The following is a 12,659-nucleotide window of genomic DNA, read 5'->3' as shown; positions in this document are numbered from 1 at the left end:
TATAAAACAATATATATACATATTTATAAAACCATCATTCCACCTACACCCAAGTTTTCTACTGGATTCATTTCTTGAAATTCACTCTCTCGATATTATGGATTTATCGAAGACACTAGGCTTTTCCTTCGGAGTTCGGACAACTGACATTTGACTTTCTTCGCAAATGAGGTATTAAGTGGATCTTAATGGCCTGTTTGGCATGGTTCCACTCTAGAACTCCCCCAAAAGTTCCAGCCAAACACCCCAGCTCCAAAATTCCATGAAGCTGACAACTTCATGAAACTGTGGTGCAAATTGGGGTGGAGTTTTGGAGCACCTCTTTTGCAGCTCCAAAACCCCCTCTTTTCAACCTCCTCGTGGAGTTGGTGGGTAATTACCTACCAATGCCACTGGTTACAGAGAAAAAGTTCGATTCTATTCCACCAGACCCCCCGCCTATTTCCTTCACACGTGACTGCTCTGTTTTGCGCCTGCCTTCACGCGCGACTGCTCCCCGCCACCGGTCGCCTGCCCCCTCCTGGCCGCCTAGCCCCTCCCTGCCGTCGTCAATTCGAGCCCCGCCGGCCGCCGGAGCCCCTCCCGGCTGCGCGAGCTCCCTCGTGGGCCCCGTCGGGCGCGCCGCCGGCCGGCCGCTGCCCCTATCCAACGAGGCCATCCGCGGCGTGCGCGAGGTGGCCCGGGTACGCCACGACGGCGGCCGGCGTGGCGAGCATCCCCGGCTCGACGATGCCATACGCGACAAGCGGGTACGCGAGGCATAGCATGGTGCGGTGGCGCGGCGGGAGCATGGCGGCTCGGCCAAAGAACGGGAGGCGGAGCGCCTCGGCGGCGGTGGTAGGAGCCCCGTGAAGAAGGTGAGCAGGAGGTGGGGGCCATGGAGCAACGAGCTAAGGTCGAGGACGCGGAGTAGACGGCTCTGCCACGCGCACGCGTCGAAGGAGACGAGCACGAGCAACGCCGCGACGGCGAGCGTCCCGAAGAAAAGATAATGTGTGACCGAATGACAAGTGGGGTCATGGATTGGGGTAACAGCGACAATCCATCCAAAAAGACCCTCCTTTTGGAGCTGGAGGCACCCATCTAGTTAAACATCCCATTTTAGTTTTGGAATTATGGAGTGAAGCTGTCTCCACCTGGAGTTTTAGAGTGGAGCAGCATACCAAATAGGTCCTCAAGTACCAAATTTTCATTGTTTTGGATAAAACCATTATTTACAGATTTGGAATTAGGATACGGTGATTTTCATACTGTTTCTAGGACCAAAGTGATATTTGTAGAGATATTGTGATGGCCAAGCGCTAGCATAATGGTGGTGGCAAGATGGTCGGCTGATTCAATTTGTGCTGGAGCTACCTGGACTATCCAAAAGATCCTAGGACTGCATCATAATTTAGTATTGCTATGTACTAATTGTTTTATTAGTACGTTCCATCATCGTTGCTTAAAAAAATGCCTATGCCTCCTGAATGGGCTGAGACTGAGATAACAAGTCCACAATTCAAAGTGCCATGCGAGTGATAAAATTTCAGAGATGCTATTGATATTGTGCATTCCGAAGTTGCATTTGCACTAAAGTTTGCAGGTATACAGGAAAGAGAAGGTTGGAAAAATATTTTTCAAAATATTTCTGCCTAAAATACTTTACACTTACTTGGTTTTATCAACGCTTTTTAATGATACTGCAATAGCTCTTTGGTTTGATATTGGATCAATACAGCAATTGAAAAATCAATATCTGAAATTTGCCGAACTGAGCCGAAAAAATAGTGCGGGCGGGCCTTGGAGCCTACGTGGCCACGGCGTCAGCAACAAAAGGCCCCTTTCTTTTGAGGACACGCCGGCGCCACCAGTCAGTCAGTCAGCCACTGAGCCCCACCACCGCCCCATGGACGCCCCACGAGCGGCACGCCTCGCGGCGCGCCCACCCGGCCCGCCTCCCGTTAGCAGCCTCCTCCACCGCACCGCGGCGCGCGGGGTGGTGGTGGTGCCCTCGCGATCCGCGTGCCAATTCCAGCGGTGGTGGCCTGGTGGGTGTACCTTTCCCTCCCCTGGCCGCTGCTCGCGCCTCGCGGCCGCGCACCGGAACCAGAGCCCCGTCGCGAATCTAGGGTTGCCTCCGCCCCGCCCCCGCCTTCCGAGGTCCCAAGCCGCCGGGACTGGGACGAGGGTAACAGGCGACGGAGGCTTCGACAGACGCCCCCTCGTCGAATGCACCGGCGACCGATCGATTCAGGAGCACGCAGGAGGTCAGTCTAGGCACGTAGCCGCCTCTCCTCCCCTGTTTCCTCTTCGCTGTTTCGATCCAATGTGGGCGCCACTCGCCCGATCGGGGGACTCGGGTGCGTGTGAATTAGGCGAAATTCCAGATTTTGTTCCATTTCGACGGACTAGTAGAACCCATGATCATATTTCCTTTTCTTCCCGCGATTTTTTTTTACACTTGATCGTTTCGAGTTGGGGCCGAAAGGCGTCTTTCCGGTATCGGCCTCTATCTCGAGCGCGACTGTGGCGGACATTTTTACGCGGCTGTGAGGACCGAGGAGGTGGTCTATCGCTGCCGTGGTCTCCAGGCCGCTAGCTTGGTAGAGAAGTCCGAAAGGGATTCAGTAGCAGAGCTAAAGGGTGACAGTGAGGCGGTGAGGGGAGGTGAGGGGCTGAGTGGGGATTGAGGTGGGTGAGTCAAGTCTATAGGAAGAGAAGGACAGGGGGTTTAAGACAATTCAAATGCGACGGGAGTGAGGATAGGTGGTCAGCCACACTGTTGCAATTTGTTTAGGGTTTGTCCAGCTTATAACCAACATGATCCCCCATGCGTCCTATTTACTATTGCAATTTTTGACTCAGGAATTCGAAAGAACAGCACGATTGATTTGTACAAAAATGCTCAGTGGCAACCAATTCTGTAATTGTTTATGAAACACGCAATAAAGAGCTTCTACTAATTAAGAAAAGAATATAGTAATTTCGCTGGTAATCAGATTGCATGTTTTTTAATTTGCTTGAAAAGAATTGGAGCCTTTCTTGTTGTCTAAATGATTGTATTTGTACACAGTAGTTGAGGAGAAAGCTTCAAAAATGTCATCCACTGTGCCAAAGTCATCAAATATCTTCTGGCATGATTGCGCAGTTGGCAAGGCTGATCGTCAGAAGCTACTCAAGCAGAAAGGTTGTGTTGTCTGGATTACAGGCCTTAGTGGTTCAGGTAACTAAGGCTCCCTTTCTCTCAATCTGGTTTGTTGTCTGCTTCTTGCTTTGTCAATCAATCTTTAAATTCTTGAAGTGTGGATAATATCAACTGCAGTCAGTGACTCTTCCTAGTTCCTACATTATATATTATTATGTCCTCTTTGTTTGTCTCTTGTTGGGCTTTGTTGCTGTATACTGTCGCCTGCATGGACTTAGATTTCTGTACTATCACATGAACTGTTTTATATATCATCGGATTCTATTAAAATCAGTTTAGGCCAAAAGCTGTAACCACTCTTGGTTTCATTGTAGACTTTAGAGTAAAATTCCTGATGCCTTCATGGTTTTTAAGTAATTGAACGGATCACACTGTTATTGCCTCTTAGGTAATTTTTGAACCTTTTCTCTCTTGCTTCTGTGCATTCTATGCTAGTAAAAATCTGGTCAAGAATTGCTAGTTTTATGGAAATTTAGTTCAGCTCTCAGCTCTGTTCTCAAATCTAGATGGTCAACCTGTTTTGACTGGATAGATGGTCAAGTTGTTATTGTTGTAATTAAAAATGACCATGTATTTTGGCTTGGACAAATTGCTCATGACCTTTCTTTAGTTGCCATGCATTTGACCAAATATCTTCAAGGTTGTTAAACGGCAAACCTACAATGTTTCAAATAGCACTGTAATGTAAAATTTTACTATTTGTATGGTGGACATCCATTATGTTTGCTGATATTATCCTATTTTCTGTTCACACTATCTTCTGGACTTAGATTAACAAATGGGCACTATATCAGAAACTATTTCTGTTCTTACGAAGAATGACAACTTGTAAATGATAGATTTCCAATAATCACTATTTTTTTTCAATTGAAACTTTGCCTTTTTTTAAAAAAATGGCGTCCTGTATTTTTAATCTAATTTTGTTTTTTTTTCTGCATTACCTTTGTCAAGGTAAAAGTACCTTGGCATGTACATTAGGCCGAGAGCTCCATACAAGAGGGAAGCTTGCATACGTTCTTGATGGTGATAACTTAAGACATGGACTAAACAAGGATCTTGGCTTTAAAGCTGAAGATCGTGCTGAAAATATAAGGAGAGTTGGTAAGTGTCTCCTGAACACAGAAATGTTTGCATTGAACTTAATGAAACTCCCATGAGGAAACAATGGTGAACAGAGTCCTTCTTGTGCCATTATTTAATACTTTCTAGCCTTGTGTAATTGACAGTTTCAACTATTTTGGACAGGTGAAGTGGCAAAGTTATTTGCAGATGCGGGCCTTGTATGTATTGCAAGTTTGATATCTCCGTATAGGAGAGACCGTGAAGCTTGCCGTGCTTTGTTGTCTGATGGTAGCTTTGTGGAAGTAAGGGATCCATTTTATTTGTTTTGTCTTTAGTGAACTTAGCTATCCCATGAGTTTTACCACCAAACACCTGTGAACTTTTGCAGGTTTTCTTGAACATGTCCTTGGAATTGTGTGAAGCAAGGGATTCAAAGGGTCTTTATAAGCTTGCTCGTGCAGGAAAAATAAAGGGTGAGGTTCATATAATGCTTGGTGTCCAGAATGGAAATAATTTGGAGAGTTTAATGCTTCAATTTAGCATGTCCTGCTGAGCAAAATTTGATCATACTTAATGCTTTACATTATAAATCACATTTCTGGCTTGTTTGTAAGGTTAGAAGCACAGCCTGATTTGAAGAATTAAAAATACTACTCGAGTCAAATTATGCTTGTTTTGAGAAAGCAGCACCTTAATAACAATATGATTTCACAACAAAGCACAAATTTAGATGTTGCATATACTGCGAGGATGGATATTTTATTTTACCATCTACAGTGTTTAGATTCTTCCATTTGATTCCTTGGTCACACTGTGTAGCGATGGTACACCTAGCATGTGTTTAAGCATTCTTTTTAGGTTATATTCTACCACTATGCTGTTATTTCACATTTGGCTGCACATGGGTCATGTTGCGTATTTCTAAATGCTGAACCAAAATCAGTTGAGCTGTTTTATTTTGGGAGTGGATTCTAGTCCCTGACCTGGACCGTGGAGTTATAGGTCAACCGTCAGGGCATGCTAGGGCCCCAGCCTCTAAAGGTTTTCTTTTCAGGTGTCTATATGTCCATTTGTAAGTTTAGGAGGAGTTCTCTAGTTGAGAAATGGAAAAAAAAGGAAAATGAGTAAGCCTTGTCTTCTGTAAGCTTAAGAATCTATGTTTTCACTGCAACTTTGTTTATGTGCAGACTTATCTTTATTTTGCTGGTTCTAGTTCACCATTTATTATGTCAACTGTCTTCATGACATTCTATTTAACCTGTTTTGTTAACTCGTATAGAGTTTGTTATTGCTTAATCATGGTTTACTGCAGGTTTTACTGGAATCGATGACCCCTACGAAGCTCCCCTGAATTGCGAGGTACACAATGGTTCAGATTTCTTGCCATTCTTCACATGTTGAAGTGTGTATTATTAAGGCATTAATGTAGTTGTTCCTTCTGGTCCATATCAAATTGGTTGCCTTACTGAAACTATGAAGATTGAATGTCATAGGAAATTGATTGGATTAGGAAGAGAAGTGCATGTTCATCATTTCCTTTTATGCAAAATAAATCAACTGTGTAGGTGCAACGGGCTATGTAGTTTGTTATTATAGGACAGTTGTGTCTAGGAAATGTTAGATGTTAAGGTTATTATCGTGTCTACTCCCCAACACAAGTCGAAAGCATAAAAATGATTTTTACTATAAGGTGTTCTAGAAGCATCAAATTGAAAAATTGTTCATCCTGGTATTAGAAGGAAACCAGATTTGATTCTTTTCTATGTTGACATCAAGTTCCTATTGTTTGTTTGTGGTCAACAACTACAATTGTTTGACTTTCTTGGTTTTCTTGCAGATTGAGATCAAGGAAGTGGACGGTGTATGCCCCCCACTTTGTGACATGGCGGGGCAGGTGGTTACTTACCTTGAGGAGAAAGGCTTCCTGCACGAGTAGCTGAATCCGTGAAGCAATCTTTGGGGAAGATTTATATAAGGCTAGCACAGAATAAGTCAAAGGCGCTGGCAGTGGTGTTCCCATAGTTATGTCTTATGTAGATTGATTCCAATGCCATCTTATTTTCTTTCGTTACTTCCCTCTGGCACAAGTTCTGTCATTCTGTGCAATGGCATTCAGATGAGCCTAGATTGTTCCTAATCTCTTTTGATTACTTCCTCTGGCACTAGTTCTGTGCAATGGCATTCAGATGAGCCTATATTGTTCCTAATCTCTTTTGACTTGAGTAGTTTACGTGTAATGCAATGCTGATAGCCACTTGGGTAGTATGGATGTGGCAATTATTGTCGGGGAAGGTGCAACTAATGCTAAGAGAAGTTATCTTCCGATACTCGGTGTTCTGCAGTGCCGAGCTGGACACCGTGCGAGGATTTCAGTATCTGCACGATGAAACTGAAACATCCGCGTGTTGTATGTGGCAGGCTGCCAGGACTCCATTCTGCCGTCTGTCACATGCTACTTCCTCCATTCTAAATTGTTCCTCCGTTTCAAATTGCAGATCATTCTAAATTTCTTGGAGGTTCAAACTATTTTATGCTTGATCAAAAGTATAAAGAGAATTATACAAATTTACCGTCTGTCACATGCTACTCCCTCCATTTTAAATTGTCGCTCCATTCTAAATTGTTCCTCCGTTCCAAATTGCAGGTCATTCTAAATTTCTTGGAGGTTCAAACTATTTTATGCTTGATCAAAAGTATAGAGAGAATTATACAAATTTATGGTACCGAACAGATATACTATGAAAATATATTTAATGAAGAATTAAATAGTACTTACTTGGTATCATAAATATTAGTATTTTATTATATAAATTTGATCAAACTTAAGATATTTTGAATTAAAAAATTAAAATAACTTACAATTTGGGAGGCGCTGCACACGTCGCACGGGAAAACGACCAAAGCGGCCAGCCCGCGCGGCGGCGGGAGCGACGACCGGTAGGGCTCCTGGAGTCCTGGGTCCTGGCCCTTGTGTTTCCTCGCCGCACGGCACCCCCCACGGCCGCGGCCGTAAAAACTTCCCGCGCGCTTCCTTCCACGGTTCCACCCGCGCACTCCACGCCACCAAAATTAATAAAAACCCGCGCCCAAATCACACACCACACGCGACAACGCGACGGAAAAAACCAATCCGAAACATCCGACCAGCCGGGGGCGCGAGGGACAGAACCAAAGGGGTTCATGGTGTTCAGCGCCGCGCTCCTGGCAGCGGCGGCGCGCGCGCCGGCGGAGCTGTGCCAGCCCCCGGGGCGTCGCCGGGTGCGCGCGGACGAGGTCCTGCGCGCGCTGCTCGTGCCGCCCGCGCGGGAGCTCGGGCGCCTGGGGGACTCCCTCTTCGCCTTCTTCTGCCTGCCGCTGCCGGAGTACTACGTGCCGGGGTCCGGCCGCGGCGGCGGGTGGGTGGCGCGGGCGCCCGACGCGGCGCTGTACCACCGCTACCGCTATCGCTACCGGAGGTCGCTCTCGGTCTCCTCGTCCTCGTCGTCCTTCTCGTCTTCGTCGACGTCCTCGTCGGAGGAGGATTGATTGCTTTTTTTTTTTGAGAGATGGATTGATTGCTTGTAGTGATAGGATAGGAAACTGTACGGGTTGCTGAATGCAATGGACTGTGTTTTTTTTTCTGAAAATATTTTTTTATTTACGAGAGAAAGACTAGAAAAATTACCTGTTTCGTGGCTCTAAATTTTTTTTCCCTAGCTGACACCGAGTTCAACTTTCATTCCTCATATAATACTGATGGATTTTCCATCCATAAACCGTTAAGACGATTTTGCTCCTGTGAGCCCCACCACCCTTCGCCCTCCTCAACTCTCTTTCTCCCTCTGCTCCACACCGGCCTGCCGGCTGCCGTGCCCCCACGGGAGGTCGAGCCCCGTCAGCCACCGGGCCCTTTGGGAGGCCGTCGTGCCCCGCGAGAGGCTGAGCCCCGCACTGCGCCTTGTGCGCGCGCTTCCAGGATGACTACGAAGTGCGGCGCGACCCCGCCGAGGGCCGACGCCTCCTGGTGGCCGCCAGCGCTCGCGCTTGCTGTGGCCGCCGCATCGCGCCACCCCTTCACCGCCACGGTCCTGCTCGGTGCCGCGGCAGCAACGGCCGTGGGCGCCGGCAGCTGCTCGCTCCTCTTGGACTTCGGTTGGAGCATCCCTGAGGCGGAGCCCCACGTGGCGAACCAGTTCATGGTCAACTGGTGGGCCTCCCACGGTGCCCAGGTGGCGGCCGCGAAGAAGCCTGGCGCTGGCACGGGCGACGGCGCGAAGCTCCGGCTATGCTCGCACGTCCGGTGCGGGCGGCGCGACACCTGGCGGCACGAGTTCCAGCGGTGCTCTGTGTGCGGCGCCGCCAACTACTGGTCCCACGCGTGCCAGGCGCTGGACTAGAAGCGCGTGCACAAGGCGCAGTGCAGGGCTTAGCCTCCCGCGGGGCACGGCGGCCGGCGGCGCGCGGCCTCCCAAGGGGCCTGGTGGCTGACGGGGCTCGACCTCCCGCGGGGGCACGACAGCCGGCAAGCCGGTGTAGAGCAGAGGGAGAAGGAGAGGAAAGGAGGGAGAAGGGTGGTAGGGCTCACAGGTCGTCTTTTCACAGGGCATTTAACGGTTCACGGATGGAAAATCCAACAGAGTGTTATATAAGGAATGAAAGTTGAACTCGGTATCAAATAGGGAACGAAAATTTTCTGAGGGCCATGAAAGGAAGGAATACTTTTTCTAGTGTCAAATAAGAAATTCTCTCTTTATTTATTCATCTGTCCGAGGTTCAGTACAATCACGAACTGCTAAAAACTTTAGAAAATCCGGGGGATCAAGTCAAACACATGACTGATCCGGATCCCAACTCAGACTAGAATGAGCTAATTCATCTGCACACAGATTAGAAGATCGTGGGGTAAAAGAAATTTCAACAGACACAAAATCTAGTTGAATAAATTGACGTGCCTCCATAAGCAACGTATTGATCAAACCCTTGACTCCAAAGCGGTGAATAGGTTTGAAGAATCGCTTTCCAACTGAATTCTCGTCATACCTTGAGCTGAGATGGCCGTTAGAGCTTAAGGCAAGCTTGAGCCTTTGCACAAAAAGAATCATGAATTGATTCTAATCCCCTTGCTCTCGCCATTACTGCATTGCCATCAACATCTCTAACAATGAAGCCCCATCCTCCCGATTTTTGCTCCATGAGGAAAGCTTCATCAATGTTAACTTTGAGAACTTCCTCCAGAGGTGGATTTCATCTCTGCACTTTTTTATGATGCTTCTCAACTATTTTGTTTAGCATAGTACAAACCTCCTATGTCTTGTTTCTTGCTTGGTGCACTACTTCTTCCACTATTCTTCTTTGTTCACCAGCATTAACTTTGTTTCTTGGATCTCACCATAACCGCATTAGGATCATGATCTCATATTTGTTTTCGTCCTCCATAGATAGGATACAATTTGTTACCTCCTTGGCATCTTTTATGTCTACTAATTTCAGCATCACACCTTCTAGGTTCATCATCTGCCAACATTTGCGCACGAATTTGCATTTAAAAAAAAACAATGGCTACCATCTTCATCCATCCTCAAACACACTGGACAGCGGGTGTCAACATCATCAATGCCTCTTCTTTTAATATTCATCCGCAGAGGCAGACTATTATGCGTTAGGTGCCATAAAAAATGTTTGATCTTGTGAGGACATTCCATTTTCCATATTCTTCCCCACTCTATCTGATTTGCAGTTGCCGAAGGTGACGATGACTCACCTCTCTGTCTTGTGGCCTGCCGCTCCCGCTTCTCCTCCAAAGTGTGATACATCGATTTTACTGAAAATAGCCCTTTTGAGTCATAGTGCCATGCAAGAAAATCCTCCATATTATTATTTACTTGGGTTGCAAGGATATGCTTCACATCCTCTTCCCAGAACACATCTTTGATTAGAATTTTATCCTAGTCCCCTGTTAATGGATCAATAAGTTTTGAAACCTTTGCCAAGATGTTATGCCCTCGAGGAGTGATTGGCCTTCTCATCACACCTGTCGGTACCAAGGATCTAACCAAATATTTATTTGTGATCCATCACTAACCCTCCAAATTAAGCCTTCCTTTAGTGCTTGTATGCCGCGAACAATGCTTCTCCAGGAGTATGAGATGCCTTGAGCTTCTGTCACGTCAAGTGATTTGCCATTCTCAAAATACTTTGCTCGCGGGACCTGGGCACATAAAGAATATGGGATTCATCAGTAATCTCCATGCTTCCCTTGCTAACATTGCCAAATTAAAAAGGTGGAGATCTCTATATCCCAAACCCCCTTTCTTTTTTCCTTGATACAAAATCCCGGGACAACCAATGCATCTTATTTTCTTTATCTTGTTGTGCCCACCAATATCTACAAATCATCATACTGATTTCATCACGTAAGGTTTTGGTGAGGTCAAAATAGGACGTTGTGTATGTGGGGATCGCCTGCGCTATGGCCTTGATTAGGATCTCTTTGCCAGCTTTTAAAAGCAGCTTTTCCTTCCAGCCTTGAATTCTTTGCTGGACCCTTTCTTTCAAATATGCAAAAGTTTTTGCTATTGCTTTTCCATATAAACTGGAAGATCCAAATACTTATCATTTCTTGCCTCTGTTGCAATGCCCAGGACTGCCATTAACTAAAGCTTGTCAGTTGCCTTAGTATTCTTGCTAAACATCACCAATGATTTATCTTTGTTGATAGTTTGCCCTGAGCAATCCTCATACAAGGTGAGAATATTTTGCAGATGATGTGCACTTTGATCATCAGTTTTCAGAAGTAGCAGTGAGTCATCTGCAAACAGAAGGTGGTTGATGCTCGGTGGCTCTTAACAAACCCTTATACCAGTTAAGAAACAATTAGCTTTAGCTGCATTCAACAAGGCAGAAAAACCCTCAGCACAAATTAGGAATAAATAAGGAGATAGAGGTCACCTTGTCTCAAACAACGTTTTGGTGAAATTTCCTTAGTAAGCTAACCATTTATGATGATGCGGTAAGAAACTGTAGAAATACATCTCATTATAATATCCACCCATCTTCTTGCAAAACCCAATTTCATCGTCATTTTTTTTCCAAAAAAGACCATTCCACTCGGCCATATGCTTTATTCATGTCTAATTTCACTTCTGCATAACCATCTACACCAGATCTTTTTGTTTGTAGGAAGTGAGTAAATTCATAAGCTAAAAGTACATTATCTGTTATGAGCTGGCCAGGCACAAAGGCACTCTAGTTTAGGGAGATAACCTCGGACAAGATCATTTTCAGTCGATTTGAAATTACCTTTGATGCAATTTTGTACACCGCATTGCACAGACCGATAGGCCTCAGGTCTTTAACCTTTTTCGAGTTTTCCACTTTTGGTATTAGCACAACAATAGTGTCATTCCATCCACATGGCATTTCTCCCCCGTAAAATTTTTTTCACCTCCTTTGTAATGTCATCCCCAATGATATCCCAATATTGTTTGTAAAACAAGGCTGGCATGGCATCAGCTCTAGGTGCCTTCAGATCACCAATACTGTCCAAAACTTGTTTAATTTCATCATTGCTGAACTCTTTTAGCAGCATATCATTCATCTCTTGCGATACTTTGGATTAACTTGTTGTAGCAGGTCATCAATTCTATCGACTGCATGGGATTCAAAAAGATTTTTATAATGATCAGTGATATAAGTGAACATCCCTGTCATCTCTGCCTTGAAGCTCCCATCCTCCTTCACTAACCTTTTAATTTTGTTCCTCTTCTTTCTTTCCGATGCGTATTGTTGAAAATACTTTGTATTACAATCTCCCTTTTCTAACCAATGGGCATGTGCACGTTGTTTCCAATAGAGTTCTATTTGCTCCTCCAATTTCTCCAATTTATATTTTAGAATTTCCTCCCTGGGTACATTTTGTGCATTTAGAGAGCTCTTCCGACACTCCTCCAGAGCACGTCGAGCTCGTTTGATTCTTTTCTCAAGATTACCCAAATATATTCCTGCTCCAATCCGAAAGGTTTGTAGCAACCTCTCTAAGAGCATCATGCACTTTACCATTCCTTGCATTCATAGTGAGTTTCCATGCATTCTCAACAATTGCTGCACAATTATCCACCTTTGTCCAGCTAGCTTCGAAGCGAAAACGTGGAGCAAGTGGGTTTCTGTTACTTGCATCCTCCTCTTCTGTGATCATCATAACAGGCCTATGGTCAGAGTGTCTAGGTTCACCATTGATCACACGGAAGCTCAAAAACCTAGCACACCATGCTCTATCCGGAACTGCACGATCCAGCCTCTCTCGTATGTAGCCATCACTGTTATGATTATTGTTCCTCCAAGTGTATGGATCCCCTACAAATCCTAGATCAGTCAGGAAACACTCCTCTAGGGCTTCTCTGAAATGGTCCATGCAGCCTTGTGCCCATGGTGC

General features: G+C 45.6%; 1 protein-coding gene and 1 pseudogene across 5 annotated transcripts; one reads left to right on the top strand and one right to left on the bottom strand.

The window, feature by feature from the left end:
* Positions 1-791, bottom strand: part of LOC105913818 — a 2,026-nt pseudogene extending 1,235 nt beyond the window's left edge.
* A 1,061-nt stretch (positions 792-1,852) lies between these two features.
* On the top strand, positions 1,853-6,514 carry LOC101785596 (adenylyl-sulfate kinase 3). Of its 5 annotated transcripts, XM_022824557.1 has the most exons (8): positions 1,853-2,249; positions 3,056-3,205; positions 4,139-4,288; positions 4,433-4,551; positions 4,638-4,722; positions 5,304-5,373; positions 5,562-5,608; positions 6,087-6,180. In XM_022824557.1, the coding sequence occupies exons 1-7, from the start codon at positions 1,889-1,891 to the stop codon at positions 5,578-5,580; spliced, it is 954 nt and encodes a 317-aa protein (XP_022680292.1). In that variant the 5' UTR covers positions 1,853-1,888; the 3' UTR covers positions 5,581-5,608; positions 6,087-6,180. The 5 variants fall into 5 exon arrangements, with proteins under 5 accessions (XP_022680292.1, XP_014660274.1, XP_004958103.1 ...); XM_014804788.2 differs by lacking the exon at positions 5,304-5,373 and having other exon boundaries at positions 3,059-3,205; positions 6,087-6,514; XM_004958046.4 differs by lacking the exon at positions 5,304-5,373 and having other exon boundaries at positions 6,087-6,514.
* The last annotated feature ends 6,145 nt before the right edge of the window (positions 6,515-12,659 follow it).

The sequence above is a fragment of the Setaria italica genome, chromosome II (genome assembly GCF_000263155.2).
Source record: "Setaria italica strain Yugu1 chromosome II, Setaria_italica_v2.0, whole genome shotgun sequence".
Lineage (NCBI taxonomy): Eukaryota > Viridiplantae > Streptophyta > Magnoliopsida > Poales > Poaceae > Setaria > Setaria italica.
This window is presented reverse-complemented; position numbering and strand designations above follow the sequence as displayed.